The 26327-nt window shown below is 42.6% G+C and overlaps 1 protein-coding gene across 4 annotated transcripts; it reads right to left on the bottom strand.

Annotated features, from left to right (window-relative positions):
• Positions 1-1825: 1825 nt before the first annotated feature.
• LOC110508720 (dual specificity testis-specific protein kinase 2) lies at positions 1826-26327 on the bottom strand. Of its 4 annotated transcripts, none has more exons than XM_036966509.1 (12): positions 25713-26327; positions 25443-25520; positions 23417-23663; positions 16708-16829; positions 14581-14629; positions 11626-11772; positions 11201-11283; positions 5287-5371; positions 5066-5149; positions 4727-4813; positions 4435-4573; positions 1826-3197 (listed from the first exon to the last, which is right to left on the bottom strand). In XM_036966509.1, the coding sequence occupies exons 3-12, from the start codon at positions 23642-23644 to the stop codon at positions 2242-2244; spliced, it is 1980 nt and encodes a 659-aa protein (XP_036822404.1). In that variant the 5' UTR covers positions 23645-23663; positions 25443-25520; positions 25713-26327; the 3' UTR covers positions 1826-2241. The 4 variants fall into 4 exon arrangements, with proteins under 4 accessions (XP_036822404.1, XP_021445142.1, XP_021445144.1 ...); XM_021589467.2 differs by having other exon boundaries at positions 23417-23724; positions 25713-26326; XM_021589469.2 differs by lacking the exon at positions 25443-25520.

Here is a 26327-nt window from a genome sequence, read left to right on the forward strand (position 1 = left end):
GGGTGTACATTTAAACAAACTTGTTTTACTGGTAAGTTTACTGTTTAAATGCTCTGTAATGTACATTTTTATTAGTCTCCACAAGAGACCTCAGTAGTCTGGTAAACCACTCATTAACTAGCCCTTTAATAAAAATGGTAAGGATCTATTCCCTACACCTTAGCTTGGACTCGTTCATCTGAAACGCACAATCGTCCAGAACAAAAATACTACCAGTCACTATGAATCTTAAGGCAGGGATCTCAATGTTGGGAAGGCAGTGAGTATGCCGTTTTTCATTCAGACCACAACCCTTTCTCCATGTTAAGAGTGTTAGATTTGTTACTTTCATATGTATAGTTGAAGTCAGAAGTTTACATACACTTTAGTTGGAGTCATTAAAACTTGTTTTTCAACCACTCCACAAATTTCTTGTCAACAAACTATAGTTTTGGCAAGTCGGTTAGGACATCTACTTTGTGCATGACAAGTAATATTTCCAACAATTGTTTACAGACAGATTATTTCACTGTATCACAATTCCAGTGGGTCAGAAGTTTACATACACTAAGTTGACTGTGCCTTTAAACAGCTTGGAAAATTCCAGAAAATGATCATGAAAATGGTCATGGCTTTAGAAGCTTCTGATAGGCTAATTGACAACATTTGAGTTAATTGGAGGTGTATCTGTGGATGCATTTCAAGGACTACCTTCAAACTCAGTGCCTCTTTGCTTGACATCATTGGAAAATCAAAAGAAAACAGCCAAGACCTCAGAAAATAAATTGTAGACCTCCACAAGTCTTGTTCATCCTTGGAGCAATTTCCAAACCCCTGAAGGTACCACGTTCATCTGTACAAACAATAGTACGCAAGTATAAACACCATGGGACCACGCAGCTGTCATACCGTTCAGGAAGGAGACGCGTTCTGTCTCCTAGAGATTAATGCGAAAAGTGCAAATCCATCCCAGAACAACAGCAAAGGACCTTGTGAAGATGCTGGAGGAAACAGGTACAAAAGTATATATATATCCACAGTAAAACAAGTCCTGAAAGGCCGCTCAGCAAGGAAGAAGCCACTGCTACCAAACCGCCATAAAAAAGCCAGACTATGGTTTGCAACTGCACATGGGGACAAAGATCATACTATTTGGAGAAATGTCCTCTGGTCTGATGAAACAAAAATAGAACTGTTGGGCCATAATGACCATTGTAATGTTTGGAGGAAAAAGGGGGATGCTTGCAAGCCGAAGAACACCATCCCAACCGTAGAGCACGGGGTAGCAGCATCATGTTGTGGGGGGGCTTTGCTACAGGAGGGCCTGGTGCACTCACAAAATAGATGGCATCATGAGGACAGAAAATTATGTGGATATATTGAAGCAACATCTCAAGACATCAGTCAGGAAGTTAAAGCTTGGTCGCAAATGGGTCTTCCAAATGGACAATGACCCCAAGCATACTTCCAAAGTTGTGGCAAAATAGCTTAAGGACAACAAAGTCAAGGTATTGACGTGGCCATCAAAGCCCTGACCTAAATCCTATAGAAAATTTGTGGGCAGAACTGAAAAGGCGTGTGTGAGCAAGGAGGCCTACAAACCTGACTCAGTTACACCAGCTCTGTCAGGAGGAATGGGCCAAAATTCACCCAACGTATTGTGGGAAGCTTGTGGAAGGCTATCCAAAACATTTGACCCAAGTTAAACAATTTAAAGGCCATGCTGCCAAATACTAATTGAGTGTATGTAAACTTCTGACCAACTGGGAATGTGATGAAAGAAATAAAAGCTGAAATAAATAATTATCTGCTTTTAATCTGACATTTCACATTCTTAAAATAAAGTGGTGATCCTAACTCACCTAAAACAGGGAATTCTTACAAGGATTAAATGTCAGGAATTGTGAAAGACTGCGTTTAAATGTATTTGGCTAAGGAGTATGTAAACTTCCAACTTCAACTGTACATGTACTTCCATGCATTTCCCTATGGGGCAGAATATAATCACAATAAAACATCAAGGAGTAGGCAGTGATTTAAAACCAGCATACACACAAATAACATCAAGGAATTAGAATAACCCTGGTTTAGGGACACCTTTAAGAAAAAAAATAAGCACTTTTCAGTATATTAAATAAAAACAATCTTGAAAAAATAATCTATCTGCAAAGCATCGATAAAGATGATCTGAGGGTCTCTCTGAGGAGTGTCTCTCTCAAAGCGCCTTTTCTCCATGACCTGTTTTAGTTCTAGATGTCACACTTAAGATGGCAGTTCTGTGGAGGCGTGTATGGCCGTACATGGCACCAGTACGATGGGACTCAGATGGCCTCCGTTTGTGGCTGGGCTGAGGGTGACAGTGGAACAGGAGGTCTGTTGCTGCTGCTGCATGCCCTCCTGGTCCTCAGCCTCCATCTCCTCACACATAGACACCACGCCTCTACTGTCCTCCACTGGTCCTCCATTCTGGGCCTGCATGGGGTAGAAGTGTTTGTCCTTGTCCTCCACTGGGCTCCCTTGGCTGCTAGAGCAGTCCATAGCCTCTGCACTGTCACTGGGCATGGGAGAAGGAAGCCAGCTCTCATCTATTCTGTTCTCCTCCTCTTTCTTTACCTTTTCTTGACCTCCATGGTACGGTGGGATCTCTATCACAGCATATTTCCTGGCCCAGGCGCTGAGCACCTTCTGCCTGACCTCTTGGCCCAGTTGGGCCGAGTCACACTTGTAGACAGTGGCAGAGATGGGACAGGAGGTCGGGGGGCAGGAGCCATCTGAGAGGGCCAGCTGGGGGGAGGCGGGCAGAGAACGGCACTGCCTGCCGGTGAACCAGGTCTCCTGCCACATGCCCGGGTGGACGGGGGCTCCAGAGTGGGTCTGGGTCCCAGAGGAAAACACGCTGTCCTGGAGAGAGTGCAAGTCGAACATCAGGGAGAACACGGACTTGCTTGGCACGTCAAAGAACTTGATCTTGCCTCCGCACAGGTCCTCACGGGCATTGAAGGGGTTGATCTTGCGGGCCCCTGGCACAGCCCTGGGGCCTGGGTTGTAGTAAGGGTCATGGACATTGACCTTCCTGCCTGGCTTGCGGGAGAAGATGTCTGACTGGCTGCGGGAGAGCCAGATATTGCGACGAGGACGTGGTGATTTGGGAGGGATCTTGTCGTCCTGCAGACCCAACGAGTTTAACCTCTTAATCCCCTGGACCTTTTCACCTGGACCTGGAGAGAGAGGGAGAGAGAAGCAACAGTCAAACATCTCTTCCTCACAACACATGGGATTGTTATGAAGTGTAAGTTCCCAATGTAACCACCAGGGGGCAATATAAGCCAAGAACGACAGTACAGGCAAGAGAAACAAACAAGGCACAGTCAAATTTTTACATTTAAGTAAATTGCATTGGTGGGAACATATGCAAATTGTTTATAAGATATAATGTAGAAATACTAAATTGGACTGGGAAGCCGAAGGTAGACAAACAGTGAAGCGGGAGTGACTGGCCGAGGAAGGAAAACTAGCTAAAAGTCCAGAACCGGTACTCCCATGAACCAAATTAGAAATGAAATAGAATCTGAGAAAAGACGAATGATTTCCAACATACTCTCTGTGTACATGGTGGTTCCCACTTAGCAACATTACTGTAGCTTATTCTTTGTTTCACAAAATCGGGGGTTTGAGAAACACCTAAGAGCTTAGAAATGTACGTCATGTTAAATTGTAGTAAGGCAACTTGAACCTGCAAACAAACACTATCATAACAGTAGAGGAAAGGACTGGGGAAAGTAAATTACTCTTTGGGACAGAGCTGGGAGGGAAAGGACAGCATTGGCTTGCCACTGGACCTATTTAGAGTAGACCTGAGGTACATCCAAAATGGCAGCCTATTCCCTATATAGTGTGAGCCCTGGTCAAAAGTAGTACACTATAAAGGGAAAGGGTGTAATTTGGGAGGCAACCCTAGGGGATACGCAACAGGCAGATTACAATGTGGAGCAGCTACTGGCAGCCTCACTGCTGCTTGGTTTACAGCTTCTTCCAGGTTCCAAGAAACTATTTGTCTGCACTGTGTAGTCCTGACACTGTGCAAGAAACTGGGTGTCAAGTGGTGCAGGACTGTAGGCGAACACATGGCAGTCAGGGGGAGTTGCCACTATGAAAACCAATAATGTCAGGCGAAGTTTTAATGTCTGTACAAGTGCATCTGCAACACTAGATCACAGACTTGGAGATTCAAAATCATGTGTAGTGGACATTGAAGGGAAAGTGGTAACTGAGGGGCATCTTTACACTGTTGTAACTGTTTTAGGGAGTTCATCTTGTGGTGATGTTTGTGGTTTTGATAATGCTAATGTTATGCTATCCTCATAAAATTCAACTCGAGAATGAATAAAACAGTCCCACTGCCTTGGCAGTCAGTCTTCTGAAGGGGCTTTAGATATGAGGTGATTGAGACATCACCTTTGGGGATGGTCTTCTTGTCATTTTCCCCACTGAGGGGGATCCTCTCTCGTCCAGACTCCTCTGCCTTCAACCGACACAGGATCTCCTCCAGCCTCTTGACGAGCTCAGGGAACGAGGGCCGCAGCTTGGGGTCCATCTGGAGAGAGGGGATAGAGTAGCCAGGTCAAACAAGATAAGAGGGTACTACTAATTCAGATTATGTTACTAGTTTCTTTTCCATACAATCAAATACACATTTTGGAAGCAGTCGTGTGTTTTGGAATAATTAAGAGATCGAGGGCAGACTCACGTTGCAGCAGTTGAAGGCCAGCTGTAGGAAGTCATGAGGACAGTCTCCTACCATGTGCTGGAAGGCATGATAATCCAGGCCAAAGTTCTATCAGGGAGGGAGAGGAGAGAGGGAGTAGGGGGAGAGATCAGACAGGAAATCCATACTTTGGGATGTTATCCATGTTCATCTATTTTTGGCATCTAACCCAACATATTGAAAGAGCTGTGCTCTTCTAAACCACCCCCGGTGCCAACATCATGTCAACTAGACCAGACATGAGTGTAATGAGTGTTTGTCTTATGTAATGTCAGGATGTATCAAGGCGATAGAGGACAGAGGAAACGGAACAATCCTCACTTCAGTGCGAGGAAGGTAATCGGGGTCGGCCTGTATTCGGGCAATGATCTCACAGAGGACAATACCGTAGGAGAACACATCCGCCTGGAAACGGAAGAAAACAGAGAGACAGACATTCAAGATGAGTTCTTAGCTTGGGTTGGGGGGGGTTGTAGGAGACAAGTGGTCCAGTTTAGTTCAGGGTGAGGTCAAGGTTTAGAGTTCAGAAGTCAGGGACCTACCTTCTCATTGTAGGGTTCATCTCTCAGCACCTCAGGAGCCATCCAGAAGGGAGAGCCCACCACCGCCAGCTTCTCCCCCTCACCACTGCAGGCACAACACAAGTACAGCAAGAAAGACGTTAGACTGGAGGTTATGTCTTTTGGGTGAGATGCAATTATAATGCAATTAATTACTTCATTCAATTTGACCATTTTTATCACAACAATTAGCAGACAAACCAAACATTTGATGTTCCTTCTCCATGACTGTTTTGAGGAACAAGTCTATTCATGATCAGGTACAGTGCCTTGCAAAAAATTATCCAGACCCCTTTGGATTTCTTCACATTTAATTGTCAAAAAAAATACAATTAAATCAATTGTAACACAACAATCCAGACAAAATATGTCAAAGTGGAAGAAAAAAAATGTTTTTTTAAAAACTAATAAAAATGTAATAACTAAAATATAGTAGTTGTTGCATAAGTATTCAGCTCCCTGAGTCCATACATGTTAGAAACACCTTTGGCAGCCATTACAGCGAAGAGTCTTCTTGGGTAAGTCTCCAAGAGATTTGCACACCTTGATTGCGCAATATTTGTCTATTATTCTTTTCAGAATTCTTCAAGCTCTGTCATGATGTTGGGAATCATGCTTCGCCAGCAATTTTCAAGTCTTGGCTTGCCATAGTATTTCAAGCTGATTTAAATCAATACCGTTACTTGGTCACTTAGGAACCGTCACTGTCTTCAACTCCAGTGTAGATTTGGTCTTTGGTCGTAAGTTATTGTCCTGCTGAAAGGTGAATTCTTCTCCCAGTCTCTGGAGTAAAGCAGACTGAAGCAGGTTTTCCTCTAGGATGTTGCCAGTGCTTAGCCCTATCCAGTTTATTTTAATCCTGAAAAACTCCCCAGTAATTTCCGATGTCAAGAATACCCATACCATGATGCAGCCACCACCATGCTTGAAAATAAGGAAGCAGTTACTCAGTGATGTGTTGATTTGCCCCAAACATAGGGCTTTGCGTTTAAGCCAGAAAGTGTATTCCTTTGCCATGTGTTTTTGCATTATTACTTTAGTGCCTAGTTGCATACAAGATGCAGGTTTTGGAATATTTGTATTCTTCTTTTCACTATGTCATTATTGTGGAGTCACTACAATGTTGTTGATCCATTAGTTCTCTCTCATCACAGCCAATGAACTCTAGCCATTTTAAAATCATCAAATGGCCTCACATGCCGAGTAGACCGGGCATGCACGTGCGTCCACGTGCATATTGATTTTGTCCAGCCACACCAGACGCGATCAGGACGCGCAGGTTGAAATATCAAAGTGAGCTCTGAACCACCTATATTCAATTGGGGACAGGTCAAAACATTCATGGCCATTTAGCCCGCTAGCTTGCTGTTGCTAGCTAATTTGTCCTAGGAAAAACATTGGGTTGTTATTTTACCTGAAATGCACAAGGTCCTCTACTCTGACAATTAATCCACAGATAAAAGGGTCAACCTAGTTAGTTTCTAGTAATCTTTCCTCCTTCCTTCCTTCCTCCTCTTTGGATTTTATATGGAGGTTGGCAACCAACTTTAAGGTGCATTGCCACCTTAATGCAGACGAGTAGTTTGGATGAAATGATTGAATAACATGTATGTGTAAATATATTTTGCAATGCTCGTGCAAGTAACGGGAGCTGTGTGGTCAGCATGTCATGGTAACATCCCTAAGCAGTTTCATTCCTGTACTGCAGCTCAGAATGATGACTATCTTTGAGCTGTCTAGGTGGTTTAATACATAATGCACAGCATAATTAGTAACTAGACCATTCTTAAAGAGAGTCAATGTCTGATTTGTTATTGTTAACCATCTACCAATCACTGCCCTTCTTGATAAAGATCTTGAAATAATCTGTGTTTGAAATTCAATACTTGACTGAGGGACCTTACAGATGTATGCGTGGGGAACAGAGGAAGAGGTAGTCATAATTATTTTTTATGTTAACCCCTATTATTTCACAGAGGGAGTCCAGGATTTATTTTTGGGTGATTTGTTAAGCAACATTTTTCTCCTAAACTAATTTAGGCTTGCCTAAACTAAGGGGCTGAATACTTGTAGAAAGGCTATATTGTAGTCGTTCAATTTTGTATTAATAAAATAAAATCCTCCACTTTGACAGAGAATTGTGTATATTGTTGAGTAACAATTGACATAAACACATTTGAATCATCCTGCTTTGTAACACAAAATGTGAAGAAATCCAAGGGGTCTGAATACTTTTGCAAGGCATATGTAATAAGTCCTAGCCAGGAGAGAGCGGGGCCTTCTTAACCTGCTCTGGTATTATTAGCCGAGCGCTCCAGTTTATTCCTGACCTGAACAGTACTTCATGTTCCTTCCTAATCAAATGTCCCCCTCCTACTGGCACTTGTCCATCCCTTTACCTCCCAGTCCCACATTCATTTCGTACAGAGAGATTTAACTGGACTGACTCAAAGGAGCAAATCTGAAATAACACACACACACACACACACACACACACACACACACACACACACACACACACACACACACACGTTGAAGTCGGATGTTTACATACACTTAGGTTGGAGTCATTAAAACTCGTTTTTCAACCACTCCACAAATTTCTTGTTAACAAACTAGAGTTTTGGCAAGTCGGTTAGGACATCTACTTTGTGCATGACAAGTACTTTTTCCAACAATTGTTTACAGACAGATTATTTCACTGTATCACAATTCCAGTGGGTGAGAAGTTTACATACACTAAGTTGACTGTGCCTTTAAACAGCTTGGAAAATTCCAGAAAATGATCATGAAAATGGTCATGGCTTTAGAAGCTTCTGATAGGCTAATTGACAACATTTGAGTTAATTGGAGGTGTATCTGTGGATGCATTTCAAGGACTACCTTCAAACTCAGTGCCTCTTTGCTTGACATCATGGGAAAATGAAAAGAAATCAGCCAAGACCTCAGATTTTTTTTTTAGACGTAAACAAGTCTGGTTCATCCTTGGAGCAATTTCCAAACCCCTGAAGGTACCACGTTCATCTGTACAAACAATAGTACGCAAGTATAAACACCATGGGACCACGCAGCCGTCATACCGCTCAGGAAGGAGACGCGTTCTGTCTCCTAGAGATGAACGTACTTTGGTGCGAAAAGTGCAAATCAATCCCAGAACACCAGCAAAGGACCTTGTGAAGATGCTGGAGGAAACAGGTACAATATATATCCAGAGTTAAACGAGTCCTATATCGACATAACCTGAAAGGCCGCTCAGCAAGGAAGAAGCCACTGCTCCAAAACCGCCATAAAAAAGCCAGACTACGGTTTGCAACTGCACATGGGGACAAAGATCGCACTTTTCGGAGAAATATCCTCTGGTCTGATGAAACAAAAATAGAACGGTTTGCCCATAATGACCGTTGTTACGTTTGGAGGAAAAGGGGGACGCTTGCAAGCCGAAGAACACCATCCCAACCGTGAAGCACATGGGTGGCAGCATCATGTTGTGGGGGTGCTTTGCTGCAGGAGGGACTGGTACACTTCACAAATTAGATGGCATCATGAGGACAGAAAATTATATGGATATATTGAAGCAACATCTCAAGACATCAGTCAGGAAGTTAAAGCTTGGTTGCAAATGGGGCTTCCAAATGGACAATAACCCCAAGCATGCTTCCAAAGTTGTGGCAAAATGGCTAAGGGACAATAAAGGCAAGGTATTGACGTGGCCATCACAAAGCCCTGACTTCAATCCTATAGAAAATTTGTGGGCAAAATTTGTGAGCAAGGAGGCCTACAAACCTGACTCAGTTGCACCAGCTCTGTCAGGAGGAATGGGCCAAAAATCACCCAACTTATTGTGGGAAGCTTGTGGAAGGCTACCCGAAACGTTTGACCCAAGTTAAACAATTTAAAGGCAATGCTACCAAATACTAATTGAGTGTATGTAAACTTCTGACCCACTGGGAATGTGATGAAAGAAATAAAAGCTGAAATAAATTATTCATTCTCTCTACTATTAGTTTGACATTTAACATTCTTAAAATAAAGTGGTGATCCTAACTAACCTAGGACAGGGAGTTCTTACTAGAATTAAAATGTCAGGAATTGTGAAAAACTGAGTTTAAATGTATTTGGCTAAGGTGTATGTAAACTCCTGACTTCAACTGTGTGTGTGATTACATATACACATATATATATACACAGTGCCTTGCGAAAGTATTCGGCCCCCTAGAACTTTGCGACCTTTTGCCACATTTCAGGCTTCAAACATAAAGATATAAAACTGTATTTTTTTGTGAGGAATCAACAACAAGTGGGACACAATCATGAAGTGGAACGACATTTTTTGGATATTTCAAACTTTTTTAACAAATCAAAAACTGAAAAATTGGGCGTGCAAAATTATTCAGCCCCCTTAAGTTAATACTTTGTAGCGCCACCTTTTGCTGCGATTACAGCTGTTAGTCGCTTGGGGTATGTCTCTATCAGTTTTGCACATCGAGAGACTGAAATTGTTTCCCATTCCTCCTTGCAAAACAGCTCGAGCTCAGTGAGGTTGGATGGAGAGCATTTGTGAACAGCAGTTTTCAGTTCTTTCCACAGATTCTCGATTGGATTCAGGTCTGGACTTTGACTTGGCCATTCTAACACCTGGATATGTTTATTTTTGAACCATTCCATTGTAGATTTTGCTTTATGTTTTGGATCATTGTCTTGTTGGAAGACAAATCTCCGTCCCAGTCTCAGGTCTTTTGCAGACTCCTTCAGGTTCTTCCAGAATGGTCCTGTATTTGGCTTCATCCATCTTCCCATCAATTTTAACCATCTTCCCTGTCCCTGCTGAAGAAAGGCAGGCCCAAATCATGATGCTGCCACCACCATGTTTGACAGTGGGGATGGTGTGTTCAGCTGTGTTGCTTTTACGCCAAACATAACGTTTTGCATTGTTGCCAAAAAGTTCAATTTTGGTTTCATCTGACCAGAGCACCTTCTTCCACATGTTTGGTGTGTCTCCCAGGTGGCTTGTGGCAAACTTTAAACAACACTTTTTATGGATATCTTTAAGAAATGGCTTTCTTCTTGCCACTCTTCCATAAAGGCCAGATTTGTGCAATATACAACTGATTGTTGTCCTATGGACAGAGTCTCCCACCTCAGCTGTAGATCTCTGCAGTTCATCCAGAGTGATCATGGGCCTATTGGCTGCATCTCTGATCAGTCTTCTCCTTGTATGAGCTGAAAGTTTAGAGGGACGGCCAGGTCTTGGTAGATTTGCAGTGGTCTGATACTCCTTCCATTTCAATATTATCGCTTGCACAGTGCTCCTTGGGATGTTTAAAGCTTGGGAAATATTTTTGTATCCAAATCCGGCTTTAAACTTCTTCACAACAGTAGCTCGGACCTGCCTGGTGTGTTCCTTGTTCTTCATGATGCTCTCTGCGCTTTTGACGGACCTCTGAGACTATCACAGTGCAGGTGCATTTATACGGAGACTTGATTACACACAGGTGGATTGTATTTATCATCATTAGTCATTTAGGTCAACATTGGATCATTCAGAGATCCTCACTGAACTTCTGGAGAGAGTTTGCTGCACTGAAAGTAAAGGGGCTGAATAATTTTGCACGCCCAATTTTTCAGTTTTTGATTTGTTAAAAAAGTTTGAAATATCCAATAAATGTCGTTCCACTTCATGATTGTGTCCCACTTGTTGTTGATTCTTCACAAAAAATACAGTTTTATATCTTTATGTTTGAAGCCTGAAATGTGGCAAAAGGTCACAAAGTTCAAGGGGGCCGAATACTTTCGCAAGGCACTGTATATATATATTTTTTACTTTGGGATTCAATTTGAGTCTTGATCATGTCATGACCATGTTTGATAAATAAGCGTTTCCGTGGAAATGACTTACTCTTGGTTGGGAATCTTCTCAGCAAGACCAAAGTCCCCTACCACTGCCGTGTAGACATTCTCCTCAGACTTGATCAGGCAGTTCTGAGGATAAACAGTGTGCATACATTCCATCATCAGCTTCCATCAAAGCCCCCATGCACAAGCCGCCGATTTAGCCAGATAAACACATCTTACAATAACATTATGTACTCTGCAGAAAACCAGTTTCCAACTCCCAAGGTTTGAAGAACAGAAACTGAAGCGCGTGTTGCTGTATATGAAGGCTGACTAGATCGATGATTCTTATCTCGGTTGTAGAAAGGAGACACAGGTGCATCTGAAATTGCAACCTATTCCCTATATAGTGCACCAGAAAAGTAGTGCACTATGTAGGGAATAGGTTGCCATTCTGGACGCATCCATCCACAGTTAACAGCCACCCACTTTGGAGGTTAGGTCCCGGTGGAAAATGCCTTTGGAGTGCAGGTAGCCCAGGCCATTGGCGATCTCACAGGCCAGCTTGAGCCTGGCAGCCCAGCTCAGAGGCTTGTTGCTGTCCAACAGCTGCTCCAGGTTCCCACCGTTGATGTACTGCAGAAAGGTCGAGAGAGAAAACACAATGCTCCCATTATTAAAATTAGGCTTCCGTACAAAAGTACACATTACTAGTATGGCTTAAATGCACATAATCTTGAATTCAATTTCCATATATAGGCCTACTGTGTGTACCCTATATAATAAAGGTACTGCACTATAAGTCAAGTCATTGTTACAGCATCCTGTCAGTCATTTGGGGCTACTCTACACACCCCTCCATTCCGAAAGACAGGTCAAAGAACTCAATTGAGTTACTCTGAGCGCTCTAAACATAGCATCAATCTAATGTCAGGCACATTTGGGGACAATGACAGTGACAGACACAGACGGGACTGTGTGCAGGGAAAGCAAAGTGAAGTGGGAATGTGCTAGAAAGTAGCTCTCTCTTTTACGTTGTGCATGTCAGCTTTAATCGCGACAGGCTTGGCTGTCCCATATACAGAACTACTATGGTGACAATTAATTACAGAGAGAAATGAAAGTGGACAAGAGTAACGAAGAGAGTAAGACAGACTGACTGACCTCATTTCTCTGGGCCTCCCCAGTGGTTCTAGACTGTTGTGTTTTAGTTTTCTTGGCAAACTGTCACAATGACTTCATTGATGGCTTAGGAAAGTTAACATAACTCAAAAGTGTCTGTGTTCACACAGCTGGAACTTGTAAATATCACAATATATGAACACAGCCTATACCGTTTAATGGGATTAGTGAGCAGAATTGGGTCTGCCCAAAGTGAAGAGGTTACAACGTCACTCACTTTTGACTTGTGCTTCAGTCTACCTTTGTTCAGGTAGAATGTTTGAAGTCGGCCTGATAGTAAGTCAACCTAGACAATATACTGTCCAGGTAGGCCTATAGTTTACCACAGGATATGCATGCGATACCAGTGAAACAAATTCACTTCAAGTGTGTTGGATATTCATGTCCATGGGTCTAAGCTTAGGCACTAAAAGCCCCCCATGCTGTAAGGCCCTCTACACTACCTCCTCTGTCTTCCCTCCCCCTGCCCTGCAGACCATTCCCAAACCAATCCCAGACGCAGGAGAGGATTACGTCGGCTTTACCTTACAAATTCCTCTGTAGCCCCCCTGCATCTGTCGTCTGCATGCCTAATGCTCCACTAGGAGCCTCCCCTAAATGGGTGAAGCCCAGACAAATCTTGCTGCCAGTCGGTCAGTGTGGATATGATCCACTCCATGCATCCAGTAGGTTTATAGACGAGACTCTCCAGATCAGAGGAGTGAGCGAAGCAGCGTAGGCCAACGCTAGGCACACAGGGAGGCCTGTTTTAGGTTATAAGGCCACATCACCCCACCTCCACCCCAAACCCTGTCACCCAGAGAAGGGAGTGTGAGGCCATTGACACGTGATCACAGATCAGAGACAGCAGGAGCAGTGGACAATAGGAGAAGAGGGGCAAAACCCAGGAAGTTGAAATGTCTTAACATGGAGTAACAAATCTACACAGATGCTATTCTTAGAATTTCTCAACTGATATTATTGACCAGCTGAGGAAACTTTCCTCAAACTAAATAAAAGCCGGGGTACTATGGGGGAAAAAAGCTAAGAAAGATGGAAATAAAATGGGAATTTCATTGTCTCGTGACCACTGCAAGCATCTTCAAATAATGTTGTAATCCCCAAGTGGGTCATGGATTACCCAGATTATAATGCTCCTAATCGGTATTTGCCTAATGTGTAGCCTAGATCTATCAAGCAGTGGGAAAGCAGTGCGGAGGTTACTGTGCCAACCCAACGGGCCCAAGGAGCTTTATACGGAGGAGTGATTGTATCTAAGCCTGTGGCTGCACAGTAACTTGACTCTTCATTTCCTACTATGGAGGTCCGTCTGGCCCATCGCTAAATTCAGGATCCAGTCAGAGTAAACAGTACTGGTAGCTAGCAGCTAGTTCTTATAACACAGCAGTAGCTACAAAACATAACCACACGATGCAGTGTTTTCAGTATTCACAGCCTGTGGCTTTAGGCTGCTGACATCAAAGCCCAAGAGACTGGGGGTGGGGTGAGCAGAACCGATAAACTGCGAGAGCGGCATCACAGACGTTTCCCTCTCTCCCTCCCTCTTCATCTCCATGGATCCACATATTGGATAACTTCCTGCTATCGCTCACTTGACACGAGTGCTTGGGTGAATGTGATGTGGCAGACAGTCGTAAAGCTTTTTCCCTAACTAGTCAACGCTAATCATTAGCAACAAGAGAGCATGGACACACACACACACAGGTTAAAAATAAGATGAGCTTGAAAACAAACCTTAGCCCTAATGGAACCCATCCCCTGGCTGCTCATTGAGAATATCAACACACACAGCTTTATTTGTGCACATGTAAACTGTTCTTTCAGGCGAACACAAGGTTCTTTCAATTACAGGTCCATGTACTGGGTGATGTGTCAATGTTCACCTGAGAAAAACCCCTGGGCACACAGTCAAACACCTTTTCATTATATTCACACCGCTACCTTTTAGAGGGTTCTACTTGTCTGAGACTTACTCATGTAATATAACATCAAACTGACTGTCCTGCAACATGACTCAGAGGGGAATATGACAGTATTAGCTACATTAAAAGTAAAACACATCTCGGCCTATACTGATGCTAGAGGACCCATCACGTTTCTAGAATCACATTCCATTATCGAGTGGACAGAAAACTGAATAAGAAAACAGAGTGTCTCAACGTTCCAACCTGAAACTTGACAGCCAGCAACAGTCAGCCTACATCGGAGATACCCATCTATAGGAGGCTCTAAGACACAAAGAAGAACAGTGGTTCCTCTTACCTCAGTCAGAGCATGGAGCTGGCCTTCCTGAACACACACACCCATGAACCTAGAGGAAGACAAAACAAAGAAAAAAAAGACTGGTCATGTTTCCATGTAACTACCACAGTGATACATGTGGTGGAGACATATTTCCTGTTGTGCTTCTCTCACGTTGCCAATTTATTTTAGAATCTTGATCTATATTGACATGACTAAGCTATGGGGGTCCAGAAAAAAACATTTGAGTGGGCTGTGTATAGATGTCTGTGTTTGCACAGGCAGCCCATTCCGAACTAATTGGTCTTTGGACCAATCAGGTCAGGTGTGATTGGGCAAAAGACCAATTAGTGGAAAAAATATCTGACTTGGGCTGCCTGTGTAAATGCAGCCTCGGTTGTACAAAATGTCAATCTGGCCGAAGGACAACAGTCCTTTTTTTATTTTTTTACGCCCTTTTCTCCCCAATTTCGTGGTATCCAATTATTAGTAGTTACTATCTTGTCTCATCGCTACAACTCCCGTACGGGCTTGGGAGAGACGAAGGTTGAAAGCCATGCGTCCTCCGAAACACAACCCAACCAAGCCGCACTGCTTCTTAACACAGCGCGCATCCAAACCGTAAGTCAGCCGCACCAATGTGTCGGAGGAAACACTGTGCACCTGGCGACCTGGTTAGCGTGCACTGTGCCCGGCCCGCCACAGGAGTCGCTAGTGCGCGATGAGACAAGGATATCCCTACCGGCCAAACCCTCCCTAACCCGGACGACACTAGGCCAATTGTGCGTCGCCCCACGGACCTCCCGGTTGCGGCCGGCTGCGACAGAGCGCGAACCCAGAGTCTCTGGTGGCACAGCTACCAGAGACCACTACGCCACCCGGGAGGCCACAACATAGTCCTTTTGAGATAAAAATTACAATGCTCTTGGTGTGGAAATGGTTAAATATTTCTGCACTGGTGGGCTGCAAGACAAGACAAGAGGTGCAAACAAGAATGTCATTTTCAGGGGGAAAACAGGTTCACTCTCTTGAGCTGCATTCAATCTCTTTTTCCTCTCTTTTCTTGAGATACTGCTTACAAATCTTAAGTCACAGTCACAGGAGTCACAGTCAAGTCTTTTTTCTCTAAATTACACAAATTGCCTGTATCAATATCCTAACACACGGGCCAGGCCGTATGCACAGCGAGTGTTGGAGCCGCTAGAGTTATGACCCAATAAACGTGAGACTTTGTGGGTCCTCGAAGGGCTCCTCAGACAAAGACCCCCTCATGCTCATCTGCCCACCCCCACAGAACTGGCTGCAACAAAGCTGTGATTGTAGCACAGCACTTACAGACACTCTCTCTTTCCCACCCACCACCTACAGCAGAATGTGAGCTCTGTAGAATATCATCCAGTACAGAGACACATTGCGTGTTCAGAATGGCAGGAGTCACAGAGAAACTTGAACAACCTCCAGGATCATGCAAAGCCTCAGTCAGCCTAATCCATGAGGTTATTAAATTCACAGATTAGAAATAGCTGGTCATACAATTATGTATCCTAAACATTATGTCCCATCATGATGGGTTTGGTCAAATATTTATGCCCATTTTACAGGCTCACAACACTATACGAAAATAAAACATCCTTGGTGAGAAGAAAGTGAAAAAGGAAAGGGCGTACATGTCAATGAAATCCAAACTCAGGATGTCGTTCCAGAAAACCATTGTTAATAGATTTCTGACCTGCTTTCTGCGGAATCGGAGATCAAGGTCACCCAACTGATTCCATTAGAAAGGCGAATGTCATTTTGACAAATACCTACAGATCCAAATCTAAAAAATGACTGATATTTAGTCACATTCTAAAAAAATACATTTAAAAATGACAGATTAGGCTAGAAGTCCATAAGAAAATAAGCCTACTTATGAATATGGCACCATAACTCAACTTTACTATCCCTGTATTTTACACAATTTTTTATATCCCCTTGAGATATAATTAATTCAACACCATTGCATAATATTGCAGAAGGAATTTTATGTTTCTTCAATGGACAGATCGATATACAAACTATACAAAATATTGATGATGGTGGTGTGCCGAAGAAAAATTATGCTGAATATAGTTAGTGGTAGACATCATTTTGTTTCCTGGAACTCACCGGAGGATATTGGGATGAGACAGTCTGTTCATCAGTTGGACCTCTCTCAGCATGTTGGCTCGATTACTGCTCAGTTTGTTCATCTTCAGAGCCATCACCTGGCCCGACACTCTGTGGCGCACCTGCAACAAACACAACAATCCGGTCATTTAGGCGATATCTAGGAGGTTACACTGAAAATATACACTTCTCTCTATAACCATATCCTTATCAATATTCCCTTCTAATGAGGACACTACTCTCAAAACATGATCAATATTCCAAGATCATGGAGCATGACTTGCTCTACCCTTGCTCTAACCTTTCATTCCAAATCCAGAAACCATAGCAATAGGCCTGCTGACTCCCTATTTCTACTGTGAACGAGGTCAGTTACTGACCTTCCTTGCAGCATTATCTCTGATGTGATCAAAGATAAGTGGCTGACTGTCATCCACAGTTGTGCACTAGAAGGAACAGTGAGCCGAGGCTAAGAAAATGTAGTCTATGCTTTGGTAGAGAATACATAGCCGAACACCTACAACAATACAGAACTCTCTCTGTATATCGCTAAGCTTAAGTCGGATTGATATGCTTTCTCAGAGGGCCATAACCACAGGAAGTTATGCATTAGGGTGAGAAAATGGTGAGCTTGATCTGCTACTGCTCACTTCCTCCAGCTGAAATATTAAGACATTGAAACCAACAGTCACTAAGAATATACTAAAATCGCTCCACTCAGGTCAAAGTCTGCAGGTACAAAATAAATACAATGCATATAAATGGTTATATACTGTGCATGTTATATTTTTCATAATCACTATGATCACTTTCCTACAGATATGAGTTGTATATCAGCACTGTTGGAGAGAGGAGATAAAAGGAAGTTTGAGGTACAGAAAAAGGAAGCAGACCGATCTAGGCCTTATTTATGTAGCATTTGGATGAGTCTCTCCAGTGATAAATGCTTCTTTAGCACTCTTGAAGTTCAAGTACAAAGAAGGAGCTAGCCTTCCTCTTCCCTGGAGTAGAGAAGCAGGCAGCAGATGGCCTCCTCTAGACCCTCCCCACTCACACTCTTTCCCCACCAGGAGAGAAAATAGAAGAGTCTGGCTCAAACAAAGACCCATAGGCTGCTCCAGCAAGGCTCTGCACTTCCAATCTGTCTCTCCAGCTAGTCAATACCTAGTCATGTTAACACGACACAGTCTAAGAAACAGATCATTCCATTGATTTCATGCATTTTCAAAGCAATGTAGATCTATTGTCCGTTTGCTTAGACAGATATGGAAACCTCATTACACAGTAAATATTTGGGTCCATTAAGTGAGACGACAAATCAAACTGACAAGCAACGAGGGTAAATATCATTGCACTCATAAAGCCCAAGTCATCACATGAGCCAGAACCATAGTATCTCGAGTGGAAAAGACTGGAAACAGCTAGGGATGCACAATATATCGGAATCTGACGATTTTAGCTAAAAATGCCAACATCGGTATCGGCCCAATGTCTAGTTTAATGCCGATGTGCAAAACCAATGTCAAAGCTGACGTGCATACCTATATAACGTAGGTACATGATGTAATGACTAGAGGTCGACCGATTAATTAGGGACGATTTCAAGTTTTCATAACAAATCGGAAATCGGTATTTTTGGACACCGATTATTTAAAAAACTATTTTTTTTACACCTTTATTTAACTAAGCAAGTCAGTTAACAACACATTCCTATTTTCAATGACGGCCTAGGAACGGTTTTTACCTTGTCAGCACAGGGATTCAATCTTGCAACTTTACGGTTAACTAGTCCAACGCTCTAACCACCTCATTACATTGCACTCCACGAAGAGCCTGCCTGTTATGCAAATGCAGTAAGAAGCCAAGGTAAGTTGCTAGCTAGCATTAAACTTCTTATAAAAAAAACAATCAATCATAATCACTAGTTAACTACACATGGTTGATGATATTACTAGTTTATCTAGCGTGTCCTGCGTTGCATATAATCGATGCTGTGCGTATTCGTGAAAAAGGACTGTCGTTGCTCCAATGTGTACCTAACCATAAACATCAATACCTTTCTTAAAATCAATACACAGAAGTATATATTTTTAAACCTGCATATTTAGCTAAAAGAAATCCAGGTTAGCAGGCAATATTAACCAGGTGAAATTGTGTCACTTCTCTTGCGTTCATTGCACGCAGAGTCAGGGTATATGCAACAGTTTGGGCTGCCTAATTTGCCAGAATTTTACGTAATTAGGACATAACATTGAAGGTTGTGCAATGTAACAGGAATATTTAGACTTATGGATGCCACCCGGAACGGTTCCGTATTTCACTGAAAGAATAAACGTCTTGTTTTTGAGATGATGGTCGAATCCGGAAACTATATTAATGACCACTGAGTTGCAGTGCCTTAAACCGCTATGTGTTATTATGTTATAATTAAGTCTACGATTTGATAGAGCAGTCTGACTGAGCGATGGTAGGTAGCAGCAGGCTCGTATGCATTCATTCAAACAGCACTTTTGTGCGTTTGACAGCAGCACTTCGCAATACTTGAAGCATTGCGCTGTTTATGACTTCAAGCCTATCAACTCCCGAGATTAGGCTGGTGTAACCGATGTGAAATGGCTAGCGAGTTAGCGGGGTGCGCGCTAATAGCATTTCAAACGTCACTCGCTCTGAGACTTGGAGTGGTTGTTCCCCTTGCTCTGCATGGGTAATGCTGCTTCGAGGGTGGCTGTTGTCGATGTGTTCCTGGAAGCTATACTGTTACACTGGCAATACTAAAGTGCCTATAAGAACATCCAATAGTCAAAGGTATATGAAATACAAATGGTATAGAGAGAAATAGTCCTATAATTCCTATAATAACAACCTAAAACTTCTTACCTGGGAATATTGACGACTCGTGTTAAAAGGAACCACCAGCTTTCATATGTTCTCATGTTCTGAGCAAGGAACTTAAACGTTAGCTTTTTTTACATGGCACATATTGCACTTTTACTTTCTTCTCCAACACTTTGTTTTTGCATTATTTAAACCAAATTGAACATGTTTCATTATTTATTTGAGGCTAAATTGATTTTATTGATGCATTATATTAAGTTAAAATAAGTGTTCATTCAGTGTTGTTGTAATTGTCATTATTACAAATATATATATATATTTTATTTATTTAATTTTTATAAAATCGGCCGATTAATCGGTATCGGCTTTTTTTTGGGGGTACTCCAATAATCGGTATCGGTGTTGAAAAATCATAAATCGGTCGACCTCTAGTAATGACACCATGTAAAATTTTGCGCTATATGTGCAACACAGCAGTCCTAACCTAGCCCACAATGTCCATTGTGTGGATCGAGCAGTCAACAATTCAAACAGTCATTGAAAGAGTAAGAACATTTCAGCAAGACAACTCAAAGGCGAAATCCATTGACGCCAAGATAATGGATTCATTGCCCTTGACAATCAACCGTTCTCTGTCGTGGTCGAGCACCGGTACACAATACCAAGTGTGCTATTTTTCAGATGTTGCCCTACCGGAGTTACACAGTAATAGCGTCACTGCTATTAGCTTCACGACTGACATTTGGACCAGCGATATCAGCCCCATGAGCATGCAGAGTCTAACAGCAGTGGATCGTCGAGGATTTCGTGCTGGGGAAAGTCGTATTGTATGCTCATGAATGTGCTGGTTGTCATACCGCTGCTGCCATTTCAATGCCATTTGAGAACATGTTTGACACTTGGAAACATGAACACACTAGCTAGCTCCATTCAAACAACTGACTCGAGAAATAAGCTCATCAACTGTGCCTGCAGCAGACGTGATACCCTCGGTCATGGCACTGAAACGCCTGCTCAACAAAACTGCCGACACCGGCTGTGAACAAGCGATTCGGTGGCATTCTCTCTTTACTGGGTCGACACCTTGCTCGATGCTATGTAAAAGGACCGCTACGTCGATACAGACAAGAAACAGGGTTTACATGAAATGTTACATACACAGCTGCACAAGATGGAAACGGACACAGTGACAGTGCGCACAGAGGAAGAGAGCTGAAACTTCACTGCTTTAAATGTATGATGAAATCCTGGTTGAGAATGAAACGACTGAACAACGAAACAGCACAGCAAGTAAGTGACAGAAATAGGTTTTGATTATGTTTTACTGGTAATGGGGACATACGTAAATGCCAACGAAATAACATTTGGTCAGTGTGGTGTGTGTGTGTGTGTGTATTGTGTAACCTTTAACTAGGCAAGTCAGTTAAGAACAAATTCTTATTTATAATGACGGCCTACCCTGGCCAACGCTGGGCCAATTGTTCATCGCCCTATGTGACTCCCAATCACGGCCGGATGTGATACAGCCTGGATTAGAACCAGGGACTGTAGTGACACCTCTTGCACTGAGTTGCAGTGCCTTAAACCGCTATGTCCATGTGTGTGTGTGTGTTAACTATACTAGAATGCTTAAAAGGCCGGTAAATCGGTATCATTTTTTTGGGCAAGGAAAATATCAGATATTGGTATCGGACAAAAAAAGTTAATCGGTGCATCACTGGAAACAGATGATGCTATAACATTATAATGGCCCCAAGGATCAAAAAGCTTTTATAACATGGCTGAGCGTTCAGGTTAATAGAGGAAGAAATGTATTTAGCATTTGTTCAACAAGAGGAATACATGTAGGGCAGCAGGCCCCAATCATGTTGAAGTTGGATGGGCATTCCCTCCCTAAAATACATGGTGTAATTACTTCCCCTCAGACAGCCTGGGGCAGGAGCCTACACGCTGCCCTTCCCCCCACCAAGTCAGTGATCGGTACTGTGTGAGTGGTGTGCATTAACCCTTTGAATTCAATGAGCAGTGAATGAGCGGTCCCAAGGCAGACTGCTGTGACCATGCTCGGAGGCAGGCAATAGCATACACTGTGCCGCATGGCTCCAGACCTAGCAACACCTTCACCTCTTTCAATTAAACGGAGGTTATCATGTACTATTAGATATGTAAACTGCTCAGCATTCTATTTCTGTTCCATCTGTATGTATGACTAAGATGCAAGACATGGGACATGGGTGGGTGCTGACATTATTGTGGTACTTGTGCAATCAAAAACAGAATACTCTGATTTCAGTAGGTAGGGCTGAATTCTAAAGTCTACAACTAATTGCATTGAAAATAAAAATGCAAATAGGCTTAACTTCCAAGAGCGCTGAGGGTGGAGGAAATGAAAACGGGAGTTACAACAAAATTGAATGTAGGCAGTTTACTGATGTTTTGAGGTCAGGTTAAGGACTTGACCTATCAGATGTCAACAGCCATTTCTGTGCGAGTACCAACTCTGTCAGGTTGGGTTAGTGTAATTTACGATACAGCACTTACCCGAGAGCCATTGTAGCCTAACTACCAGTCCCATCACTAAACCTCTTCAGAGGGAGCTCTCCGAGGTGTAACCACATCGACATGGAAATATAGAAGGGCTTTTCGCTCGTCCCAAATCAGTCCATTGTGAGAGAACCGATCAATGAAATAGGGAGAGGCCACATGAGTATCTGCATGCTCTAAGGGCCTGTCTGACCTCAATAGGGGCTGGTCCATAACCTAACATCTCTGGGTGGTTTGGAGGGAGGTGCAGGGTTTTCCTACTCTGCACAGAAGTCAATGTATTAGCTAACTGTATTGCGGACCACTGACATGTTTAATTATAGAATGAGGGCTGAACTCGGTGTATGAGATCATAGGTTTCTAAGTAATCCGGTGTGTGTCCTTATTGTCACACACCGGATAGGTGGAGTGAAATGACACACCATTGCTTTACAGTAGGGATAAGCAACATTGCAGGGAGTGGGGCCACAAAAAAATCGTAACTTATCATGAGGAGCTACAATGGCTCACGGGACTGAGTACCCACATCCATACCCACACACGCAGTCAGAGCCAGCCCTAGCCTTTTGGGTGTCCTAAGGGAAATGTTGTTGCAAGGTTTTAGAGTTGATTTCCTGCAATTCTACAACATTTTACAATGGGGCAGAGAGAAATGTTTGCAGTTAATATGATATCTGAGAGAGAGTGACTAACAAAATCAATTTGCCCCCCCGGGCAATAATTCGACCGTGATTATGACCATGACTACAAGTTTAGATGGCTGGCTAGACTAATTAACCAATCGATTTTTTGTTGTTGTTGCTGCTGACATGGGCTAAGTGACTGACAAAAACTGCTGATGTACAACCAAAACTCAAAATGTCAGCCCAATTATTTTTGACCAAACTTTTGACCAAACACATCAGATCTTCTAACCAATCATGGTCAAAAGGCCAATAAGTGAAAAAATAAATATAAAAATGTGTCTGCCTGTAGAAACGCAGCCTATGTACTGTTTGACATTTTTTAGGTACATGATGCAATTTAGGACATGTTGCATTTTTGCAACTGTAGGTCTCACAGGGTTAAGCTTAGATTAATTTAAAGTAGGGATGCCAATAATCTGAGATTTGTTTTGGTACAAAATCTCTTTCTCTGAGCAATCGTATTCATATAAAATAATTTCCCATTTTTTTATCCGATATTTTACCAGTTATTTTTTTTATAGTCTGATTTATCATCTTTATCAAGGGTACCAATAACTTGAGGTGACTGTGTGTTGATATGAATTAATTACAACACCTACCAGGCATAAACCTCTTGCATTTCAGGTCAAGCATAACAAACTCACCCTGTAGACCTCTGAGAAGAAGCCAGAGCCGATCCACTCGCAAATGAAGTCATCAAGGCGCGTCAGGCAGGAGAAGGCACTGATGAGGGCACGGTAGGATGAGGGGCACACTCTTCCCACCTGAGATGGGGCCCATTCCCCTCCTCCTCCACCATCCAGGTCATCGAGCCGGTCAGGCCTCATGGAGGGGAATCCGGCGATGGAGTTGCGCTTGTTCCGATCCATCATTGCCTCTTCACTGTGAACTCTGTGGAGGACTCAATGAAAGTTTCACATTTTCGACAACTCCTTTGCAACTCTTTACAGCCCTAAGGGGAAAGAAACACAAAAATCCTATCTCAGCAGGCAGACTGAGGAAATGGCGTGTTTGGGTCGTTTACAGGCTGCAGAAGACCAGCCAGAAAACACAAAAATATGACAATTTTCAGCTGTTATCCGTAGCATCTGTTTATCTGTAGCATCTGTATGGAAAAAAATGGTGATGCATGTACCCCTGAAGTATTGTAACTCATAAGACTGTGTGGTGTGATCTTATACGCATGTCGTTCATTTAAGATGGAACACGTCGTGTTGCCATGAGGGGCATAATGAGCCTAATCTATTTAACACATTCCTCGAACATTTCCTAAATTTTTTCCCTCAAGACAAAAAATAAAGACAAAAGCATTACTTTAGATAAGGTCAATCTTCTTAGACACACACGGCAGGGCTCCAACCCCACCGCTCTCAACAAGTTCACAAATAATGGCTCTAATAGGGATTGGTTGTCCAATTATATGAGATTAAGCCAAGATAAAGCTAAAGTACAAGACTGGGATCCAAAACAAACCAGGGAGCCATGGACAGGAATAAAAGGAGACATAAGAACCCCATAGTAATGATCATAGGAAGCAGCCCTTTGATTTATATTATTCAGGACCCCTGATTTTCCCAGCATGCACAGGTCTACTGAGTTTACTCAAAGGGCTGGTTGTCCTCCCCTTTTCTTGAGTTAGTGACTTCCCTAGAGAGGATCTATTAAACTCTGGGAAAATATATAATAATATTAATTATATAATTATATTTAATTCAGCCTCTTGTGAGATTCCCATCCCCCATCCAATCCCAAACTAAAACAACTGAAATCAAATTGTCCAGTTCAGGGATCTTTTTGCTGCTTGAGCCGTATCCTTAAAAATGATGTTATCCTCCTCTACTACTAAAAGCATCTTTGCCAATTAGCATTTGTATGATAATGATCAAACACCCACTGCCAAGAATGAGTAAAATAGCCACTTGAAACAAATCAGCTTTTCAGAAGCAGAATGAATGTAGAACATGTGAGTTAGTTCTTCCATTTCAATTGCTGCTAGGCCTTGTCTGGGTAAAAAAAAGAAGATACATTTCCCTTCATTCAAAGCAGAAACAACATAAATAACGGATGTCATTTCAAACCTTCCACAGCCACATTGTGGCTACTGTATACAGGCAAAGAGGGATTTCTCCAGTCTAAACACTAACTTCCCTCCCTAGCATCTCAGCAGTAGCTACACGTCATAACTGGTGAAAAACAACAAGGCCAGTGTGGACATAATGCATGCTTCCAAAGTGATACATCGCAGACTCAACTATAAAGGGACTCCGCAAGGAAAAGTGGAGGAATTTTAACAGAGGGCTGGGCCACTAATAAAAAAAACAAAAACAGACGGGACATCCCTGTGATCCCCTGAGGCAATGTTTTTTTAAAACCTATACAGCTGTGTAAATGGGCTACAATAAAATGTGTATATTGTAAATCATCCTAACAGGGGGTCAGCTGGTTATGCGGAAGTGCAAGATTGATAATCCCCATTAAAAAAGGGATGAGTGGATGAGGGTAGAAAACAGAAAGCATTATGTATAGGCCTATAAATGATAATATTGTTAGGTTTCTGTTGTGAAATAGCTAGTCAACGAATTGCATTCACCACATATGAGTTATTCTTAGTTTCACTATCTGAGCCTTATATGTTGTAAATGGTGCGTATCAGGGATGGCAACAGCATACCTGACATTCCTGAGATTTTAAATAATGACTGTCTTGTTCATAGGAGGGCCCAATTTCTCCTGATCTGGAATCATCAACCTATAACCAAGCAACGAATATATCTTGAGCTTGGATACAATATGCTGACCAAATGATTGTCTAGTTAGTTACTAAATGGTCACATTACTGTTAGTTAATTTGAATGGCTGGCTTCGTTAACTAACGAGCTTGCTAAACTAAATAGCAACCTCGCATGCTGGCAGAAGTGGCAGAGTTATCAAGAGTTCTTACCTTGTCGTGTGTCATTAAAACGATGAGATGATGGACTCTTCAACAACTTGATGAAACAGGCCAAACTTAGTTCCATCTCACTGCAATAATAACTTGCAGGCTATTTGATATACTCCCCATGAACGAGCTGGTAGAGTAACGTTATCTAGCCGGCTAACTTTATTGTGGTTAGTTGGCTAGCTCGCTGGTGTAGCTAGATACCGTTAGCTAGTTTAGTTTGTCAACAGTCCAAGACGAGATGCTAGCTAACGTTAGCCACTCCAGTTCGCTAACAAACTAGAAGTTATGCAGCCAACGCCGAAGTAACTCTAGCTAACTACACGAAGTATAGCTGACCTCAAACCGTAAACTCACAGTCCCCCTTATGTGGCATTTTGTTTTCTCATTAGTAAGACACAATTGCCGTCTGCCGTGGTTAGATATTTCAACCGTTTGACAGCTCTGCTGCGCAGTGTTGTCTGGCTCCTTCAACACTCCCACTGACCTGCCCTCCTCCGCCTTTTCACGTCCAGATTGACAGCTGAAGCTTCCATTCACGGACGAGCCAGCGACACCGTTTTACTTTATGATGGGGTGTAATGTACAGTGTTTTATTATCTACTGTGTTAGCTCGAA

The sequence above is a fragment of the Oncorhynchus mykiss genome, chromosome 28 (assembly GCF_013265735.2).
Source record: "Oncorhynchus mykiss isolate Arlee chromosome 28, USDA_OmykA_1.1, whole genome shotgun sequence".
NCBI classification, from domain to species: Eukaryota; Metazoa; Chordata; class Actinopteri; order Salmoniformes; family Salmonidae; genus Oncorhynchus; species Oncorhynchus mykiss.

What these genes read in the sequence shown, in the direction of transcription:
- LOC110508720 (XM_021589469.2), bottom strand. Translation starts at nt 23,644, where the DNA reads ATGATGGATCGGAACAAGCGCAACTCCATCGCCGGATTCCCCTCCATG. An exon ending in AGCTCCATGCTCTGACTGAG is followed by an intron (nt 11,773 to 14,580) that starts GTAAGAGGAACC and finishes ACCTTTCTGCAG; the next exon opens with TACATCAACGGTGGGAACCT. An exon ending in ACCGGGACCTAACCTCCAAA is followed by an intron (nt 11,284 to 11,625) that starts GTGGGTGGCTGT and finishes GTTTATCCTCAG; the next exon opens with AACTGCCTGATCAAGTCTGA.